General features: G+C 36.1%; 1 protein-coding gene across 1 annotated transcript in view; it reads right to left on the minus strand.

Annotated features, from left to right (window-relative positions):
* Positions 1-517: 517 nt before the first annotated feature.
* LOC117116200 overlaps positions 518-8,926 on the minus strand; it is a gene marked incomplete at its 3' end in the record, with an annotated part of 19,036 nt that continues 10,627 nt past the window's right edge. Inside the window, exons 9-14 of the mRNA XM_033260196.1 lie at positions 7,466-7,629; positions 3,757-3,793; positions 3,309-3,373; positions 1,354-1,542; positions 953-1,201; positions 518-715 (exon numbers count right to left, since the gene is read on the minus strand). Coding sequence (XP_033116087.1) covers positions 518-715; positions 953-1,201; positions 1,354-1,542; positions 3,309-3,373; positions 3,757-3,793; positions 7,466-7,629 — 902 coding nt within the window. The remainder of the gene's footprint in view (positions 716-952; positions 1,202-1,353; positions 1,543-3,308; positions 3,374-3,756; positions 3,794-7,465; positions 7,630-8,926) is intronic.

Consider the following 8,926-nt stretch of genomic DNA (forward strand, 5'->3'; position numbering starts at 1 on the left):
TTACCCAATGTATTGATACTGACAGGCTATCATAATCATGAAAACAAAGTCAAAGTATGGGCCCCTTTCGCGATGATCTTCTTTTCGAGATACTTTTGTGGGTTTTTTTTTTTTAGATCACTTTTGCAAACTAAAGAGGGAGCGTCTGTTCAAGATGGGCTTTTTCGAGATTACTTTTGCATGACTAAAGAGGTGGATTCTTTTCGCGATGATCTTCTTTTCGAGATACTTTTGCAAACTAAGGAGGGGATTCTTTTCGAGATGGGCTTCTTTTTGAGATTACCGTACTTTGGAATTAAAGAGGGGGGGGGGCTTCTTTTCGAGATGATCTTCTTTTCGATATACTTTTGCAGACTAAGGAGGGGATTCTTTTCGAGATGGGCTTCCTTTTGAGATTACCGTACTTTGGAATTACATACGGTAGGCGAGCTTCTTTTCGAGATGGGCTTCTTCTTGAGTTTAAGCCAATTGGCTTCTATGTGAGGTTTTACGCTATATCCAAAAGAAATTATCTAACCTTATCCTCATCATAATGTTTTACTTCTGTGATAATTTTCTTGAAGATGATAATCAATTTCCTTGGGTCTGTAATCACTGTGTGCCTCAGCAGTTCGTTCTTCTCAAAGTACAAAATGATTCCAAGATCATGTAAGTACTTGAGAGCGTATAGGAGATTCTTCATGGAGATCCCGCATTTGGTGGCAACTTTGCAAACCTATGAAATATAAAATAATATGTACATTGAGGAAGACTCGCCAGTACATTACGGCAGAGAAAATCTAACCTTAGCAGTCGGCCTGCTGTAGTAATCAAGATAAACGCGGAACTACGATCTTAGAATCATTCTGCAGGGCAACTGTGTAAATGTTTCGACATTATTGTTAATAGGAGCCAAAAATATTCATAACATTGCTATGTAGGCCTACAGTGGGCATATACTGAATACATTTACCTCAGCATATTGCATGTGGACTGACTTCTTGCCAATCTCCTGCAGCATATATTGAAATTCAAGCCACTTAAGTGGGATCGTTTTTGGCATCGCTTTCAGAAATTCACCAACATCTTGTTTAAGTGATTTTAATGCCTCAGCACTTTGCGATGTATACTTGTTGTCAATGGCGTACATTTTTCTCGAAACGTGGCATTCATATGGCATGTCTCTGATTTCTTCGAATATGATACTATACTGGTCTTCAATCTAAATACGGAGAATATAAACATAACATAAACAAAGGTGAATGAGTTTTAACCAATCATTTCGGCTGTGAGATTCGATTCAATTATTATAATGGCCAGCATTAATCTTAGCAGACTATAATAACATAGCTACCGGACATCGGTATATGTTACCTGTTTCTTCTTTTCTTCATCGGTCCCAAACAGGCTCTCACTGTGGGTGCCAACCACCAAAATTTGAGGTTTCTTGACTTTCTGTCGAGGCTTCCATTGTGACCCAGCTGGAACGGCATAGGTAAAGATCAACCTCATCCAATATTTTATGATCTGTATATTTGTCATATTGCACGTCATGTCTTTTGCCTGAAGAAATATGGCAATTACAATATTATATTTTATGTTATTTATAAATGAGCTGAGCACTCTCATTATTATTGATAATAAAAATATTAATAATAATAATAATAATAATAATAATAACGATAACAATAATAATAATAATAATAATAATAACAACAACAATAATAATAATAATAATAGACGTATGTATCGCATTGTAGAGACCTCTATGCGCTTAACATTATTACCCCCGGTCATTGTATCAAGCACATTTGGAACACATACTAAGGTCCCTGGAGAGAATTCCATAATATTGCAGCTGTAATTTTGTTCTTGAACCTACCAGATACCCCTTTGTACTCCTGGTGGGTGGAGACAACCGTAGGTAAAGGATACAAGCAAATACACAGCGAGGGATTGAACCTCAAACCTCATGGTTGAGAAGCAGAAGCACAACCGGTGCGCCAAACCGATCCTACGACGTCAGTATGACTAAAGCCGGGCACTCACCGCGTCGTACAGCCCGACGAATCCAACTCCGTTCCTGTATGTGCCAGACCACCTGTCTGCTGATTCTCGGTGGCAGTCTGAATGGATCGTCATTAAAAACGATCCGTTGCGCACGCGTCGTCGTGTTGCGTTTCTCCATAGTATCGCGTCGGCCGACGATCATTGGGCGCAGTGAGTGCCCGTCTTTTAAACAGTCTATTAATTTAAAAGTTTATTTTCATAAAGCGAGAAGCGTAACATAATTAATTACAAATGAGAAAATATAAATTTACCATTCTGGAGACTCTACACTTCCCTTTGGCATGCATACTTTCCATCAAATTAAACAAAATCAAATACACAGCCTCGCTCGTTAGAAATATCTGGACGAAAAAGTGATAATTTAATATAAAAATGTTACCGTAATTAATTCTCAAAGAGATGAATTTAAGTGTAAGCTTTGCAATTAATAAAGGATATTCCATAATTATTATTTTGATTAATGAAAAAAAAGAAGATATTTCTGACTTTAAGTTGCTTTATATAATACATACGGTACTAATGCTTTCTGTACACCACGTAGATAGTTCTGAAAAGAACTTTTGTTGGTGAGAATGTCTCGAGAATATCTCGACGTTTCGATTGAGTTGCTTCAATCGTTTTCAGGAGAGTAATATCTGCAGACGATTGAAGCAACTCAATCGAAGCGTACTCGGGACATTTTCAAACAACAGTTCTTTTCAGAACTATCTACGTGGTGTACCGCAAGCATTAATATATTATATTATTACTTCGCCATGCAAACCTTCGAATGATATTTTGGCTTTATATACTTACTCGATGGGTTATGTAATACAGTTGCTGGCCAGCGAAGTCCCAAATGTAAGTGATATCGTCGTTTCTACCCGTCCCTGAGGTCTTCCTAGTCATTCTCTTCAAAATTTTTGTTTGTATTTCCGATGTGAATACTTGTCTTGGGCTAATGGTATTCCCTGTAATCCCTGTGCCTGTTTCGTTTCCTTTTGAGCGATAATAATAGTAATAATAATAATAATAATAATAATAATAATAATAATAATAATAATAATAATAATGTGATAAAAATAGCTTTTAAATAATAATCAAGCATTGCAACCAAATCGATTAATAAAAAATTAATAGGCCCTATGATTTATTATTACAGAATATTTAATGTTAGATTATAATAATACTCTATATACAAACAAAATGAAATGCAATTTGAAGTCAAATACTGATTGGCGAAATACTGTACAATGATAGGAATATTTATTATTACTGACTATATTGATGCAAGATGGTAATAATGCATTTTGACCAGTAGATGATGATGACGGTAAATGACAACCTAAACAACAATAATAACGTTAATAATTTAAAACAATAATGATGATGATTGCGATGATGACGATGTTAATAATACTCTAATAATAATAATAATTATAATTATAATATAGTATCTGTATATAATAGATCAAACGTGTACGATATTACAGGTCTTTCCCCTAGGTTAAATATATGTGCATCCTTCTTACTGAAATTGTTGTCGAATGGAATCTTTTCTTCGAAATTGTGTAAAGGTTATATTTACGTATACTAAAGTTTATTTATCTTTACCCTTTTTGTGACCGTGACAATTATGGCTTGTAATCATAATGAATAAAATAAGGAAACATGTAAAACATAAATAAATGTCCAGCTAAAATAATGTCTAATAGCAATTAGTCCTACCTCCTTTTGCTGCAGTTGGTTTCGACGTCATGACGTGCTGTGTATACAAAAATTTAAAAAAAATATTGCATGTTTATAACTATGTTACTTAATAGTCTTTGATTTATATTAATATGAAAAATATGTTAAACTTTGTTATAGCAGGGAGATGTAAACCCCGTATTCTCTTATAATAGCTTTACCACTCCCAAGCCCCATACTGATACTAGAGTATTGAGGGCTCAAAATATAACTGCTCTCTACTATCCAACTCGTAATGAGACTGTGACTTGGCTTACTAATAATGATTTACTCATCTACTAGAAAACTTTGTAATATTCAGGAAAGATGCCATTCGAGGGTGGTGGAATATGTATACACTTACATATCTATACCCTACACGTATAGTATATCATTGGATAGTGATTTTGAAATTACATGTGTATCAATCAAAGTAAAACGTAATCGAAGGCTTCTTATCAAACTCTACTGACAAAAGACAACAGAGACTAATTTATACTGGCCAGCACTTGTGGAGCATCTTCTGAGAAAATGCCTGGAGTACCTCAGTGCAGTGTTCTAGGCAGGTGCGGATCCAGGATTTTCCCTGACCTTCGCTCAGATAGGGTGGTCCTTGCAGTGGCGGATCTAAAAATTCGAAATAGGGGGTGCCCAGAGAGGGACCTTCAGATAGACACATAAGAAATAAGGATTACGTCGCCACAGCATTTTAATATAATTTTCAGTTTTTTCTCCATTCTTTAAAAATAATTTCGAAATATTTACCAGGGCCCGGACCGACTGGATTCCCCTTTTGAATCCGCCACTGCATGGGGGAATCCTCTAAACTCAGGTGACCTAGGGTTTTAAAAAAGATATTACTTATTACGGAATTTCTATAAAAAGATAAACGAACATATCCTTGAGAGAGAGGACTTGGTGGTTGTTGTACAAGATTACTCTGACACGCCTTGAATATCAATGATAAACAACATATTACAAATAAGGACCTGTATGGAGATATTCTCCCTGTATCAAGAACCTTGAGGACACGAAGGTAAGCATTTGCTACAAAAGTAGAAATGAAGTTATTTAAAGGGTTCTCTTTTGGGAACCAATCCATGGGAAAAGGAAGTAAGGACGGCCCCGACTACATACATAGAGCGCAATTACAAAAGGATCTAAACACACAGCGGCAGTACATTCCTCAACAGAGATTTGTGGAGAACAGACATAAAAAAGTTATAACTTGCCCACCATTAACCGGATGTGCCCGATAAAGAGAGATAGAGACAATGAAGATATTGCTGCAGTGGCATATCCAGGGAGGGGGGTCCTCAGAGGTTGAAAAAAACCAAGTCCCCCTTCACATCAGCCTCAACCATGGTGGGCTGAGGTGGATGGATTGGTAGTTTTCATAAATTTCAAGTATTCAAGTGCGGTTTTCGGGCATCTACAAAGTCTCAAATTCTTAAAATTTGCTCACCTGCGCACTAAAATTATGGGGAGGGAGCCCATGTAGATATCATAAGTTTTGTACTATTCAAGTGCTGTTTTTGGGCATCTGTCGAGTTTTAAATTCTCAAAATTTTCTCAGAGGGTGGAGTTCAGTTGGATAAGGTAGTTTTTTTAATTGTAAGTATTAAAGTGGCCTTTTCGGGTACCTATTTAATTAATTCGGGTTTTTCTTTACCCTATTCGTCAAAAATAAAAATAATTAAAAGGTAATTTAAGTTCCATTTCCGGGCATCCAGAGGTATAACATTTTCGTGTCACCGCCAACCACGGTGGCGCTGACATAGTGTGGGCTCTCATTTCATCAGCACCCACCCCCCCCCCCCCCCCACCTTTCTTAAATCTTGAATACGCCACTGTTGCTGAAAGCAATACCGGTAGTTACTCCAAATAAATTTTCATTCGTTCTGTTGTTTATGGGAATGTCTGATAGTTTATACTTTAAAACAATACTAAAAACACACAGTGTCAATGCCAAGATAGACGCATGTACTGTACGACCATAGAGAACTATTTTCTCTATGGTACGACCATGGAGGAAATATATTAATATATTTCCTCCATGGTACGACTGAGCTGAGCGACTCCGAATGAGTAGTGGTTACGTAACGTTTGTCATGCACCTTATCATGCTCTATAGAAATGACCATAATGTAACAGGAATGTGTAGGGCCTACAGTACAATCAGTGTAAAAGTGTAATATATAGGCTAGTGTGGATTTAAACAATGTCCTAGTGGTAACGTTCAAAATAAGAGTCAATGAAAGTAAGTATATTATGATTGTTGGAAAAATGGTCAACATTTTATTTTTAATTCTCATCCTGACTTTCGCCTCAGGGCGAACTGGGCAAACAATCTTTTTGTGAACGAATTACCTTTCATTTTTAAAAGTCACCATGTGTTTTCTTTGTAGACGATGCCTTAATTTATCGACCTAATAAAAGTTGTAGAGATGTTTCAACATTTTGTTTCAACATTTTAAGAAGACCTCGACTTTCTTGGTCAATGGTCCAGTACAAATCGCATGACATTAACACATCCAAAACTAAAGTAATGCATATACCTCAACCGTACCTACAAACTAAATGACCACCTCTCAATGCAATAAATGCCCACAAATACCTCGGTCTCAAAATAGACAGCACACTGTCATGGATAAATCATGTAAATGTTTTCAAGTGCTTTAAAATCTTACGTCTCATGGGTTGCAAACGGTGCTAACCAGCAAGTTATGATTTAGTCTTATACAAATCATTGGTTTTACCAATAATTGAGAATAGACTAAATTGAGAATGGACTAGTAAGTTACCTGCTTCCACATTCGAAAGAAAAAAATGAACTTAGGCCTACAGGTGTTCGCTTCTAGAGGTATTTTTAGCTTGTAGAAACGAGGAAGTGACACGCTCCATATCATGCCCGTTTAGAAACTCTACATCTTCTCCCTCTTATTTAGCTTCTGACGTGAACTTAATCTCATATCTTTTGTACTCAAATGCTTATTAATTTGTGAAAATTAACTGTCACTCTACTTCAGACAATATCCATGTAAATTCCAGACACACAGACAATGTAACCTCTCTACATCAATTTGTTAGGACCAAAATCTACTTCCTCATGTGTGGTCAGTTTCCCTACTGAGTAAGAAATTCTGTAGTACTGAAATCTCTCCACAGCTCTCTCATAGATATTCATAATTTCTCTCCGATCAAGACTTCTGAACTCTTCTACGTTTTACAGACGTTTATTGTGAATTTACATTGTTTAATTGTAACTTACTTATTGTCGCTTGAAGCATGGAGGTATCTTGAAGTAAACGACACTTTTACAACAGTGACACACGCACTTAACGGGAAAGTAATCAAAACGCTTTCCCGTAGCATTATCCATTGTGAATTGTAATTAAGACAATTAATTTGGCACTAATTGTCTAGGCGCACACATGAAGCACAATTCAATGTGGTATTGCCATAATCTCTAGCATTTGAAATGATAAAACGATATCTCTTACTTAGCTTACTTTTAAGTACATAATGGTATAATATAACTCAAAAAATGTGAATGCTGAACAAATATTATACACTATACGTTATTGGGTAAAACAGTGAAAAAAACCCGCCCAAACTGTGATTCTGATATGCAGACCAATACAATGGAGACATTTGGAATTATTAACTTCCGGTAGTTCTAGAGGCCTACACTGCAATATGTATTTACCTCAGATTGAGATACAGGTGCTGCTGTGAGAGAGGTGGCTGGTAGTTGTGATTTTGTAGCCGGTGTCACATTAGATGTATCTGTTTCGCTGTTTTTCCTTTTTAATTTTTCTGCAACATTACTTTCTAATGCATTGTCATACATCTGCTTAATTCGTTCACACTCTGAAAAAAACGTTTAATTTCAAAACAATATATAACAAGAAATATTTCCTATAAAAAAACGACGCAACTTCTGTAGCTTATTCAATTTGTGTATACAGCTACTTCCAAATTTATCCTGTGTAAATTTTGTTATCGCATTTAAGTTAGCTGTTTCAATAAATAAATATGTAACTGTATTTTCATATAGATCAATAAATATAGCCCTATGCTTATCAATTGTTCTAGTATAGGCCTAATTATTTACTGCAATATGTATAATACTGTATATGAATTAAATATTATTTAAAAAATAAAATTGACGTTAAAATAATAAAATGATAAAACGAATAATGGAAGTATCAAAGGGTGTGTCATCTAAGATTCTTCCTGTGGCTGAGTTTGTCTGGATTGTAATTAATTAAGCTGTCACCTACTCAAGGCTCGACCACGTTGATAAAATTGAATAAGCTACAGAAGTTGCAGCGTTTTTTTTTTATAGGAAATATTTATTGTTTAATCTAGTAGCACGTCTATACTGCTACTTATAAAATTGTAAAAATGAGGCGGAAGTCGTGCCCAACGTAGGCGGCGCCCTTCTTTTTAACCATGCAAGTTTCCTATACTTCGTGCCCAACGTACAGGGCGCCCTTCTGTTGCTAAGTATATCCAGACGCAAAAGGCGCCCTTCCTTTTCCACTAATGGAGAAAAAAATTTTCACTAAGAGTGCGTCCGGCCATGCGATTCTGCGCTGTATTGTTGTTTTATTCTTTACTGATTCATGATTATGCTTTAATTGTTTTGTGTATTATTTGGATAATAGCAACGATTTCTACCGCCACCAAAGAGGTTATGTATTCACCGATGTCACTGTTTGGGTGTCTATTCCAGTTTGTTTTTATATCTAGTATCTTTGTTGAGAATTGATAATAAAATACGCGACGACTTGATAACGAAAGTTTGGCACAAGTTTTTTTAGATCCAGCTGTAGGGGGCGTCCCATTTTTCGTGTTCCCACCATGCATTTCGGTGGAACACTTTTTTTGTGTGGAGAACTCATAGAGGTATAATAAGAATACTAGAGCGCTAACCGCAATGTATTCGATGTTCGAAATACGTAGAACTGTGTGTGTGTACCATCCAAGATGGCTACCATAAATTTAGCCAATCAAATTTCGCTAAGCGTCATCGTTTGCAAATGCGCCCTCAATTTACTCAGAAAGTTCAGTACAGCTAGTTACCTGTATGTTTGAAACTCGAGCGTTGCGGTGTTTGGGTGTAATGTACACGATTTTAATTTTCATTCCTTGGTACTTTATT

The sequence above is a fragment of the Anneissia japonica genome, unplaced genomic scaffold (assembly GCF_011630105.1).
Source record: "Anneissia japonica isolate Jap-2015-1 unplaced genomic scaffold, ASM1163010v1 scaffold288187_len55219_cov183, whole genome shotgun sequence".
NCBI lineage: Eukaryota > Metazoa > Echinodermata > Crinoidea > Comatulida > Comatulidae > Anneissia > Anneissia japonica.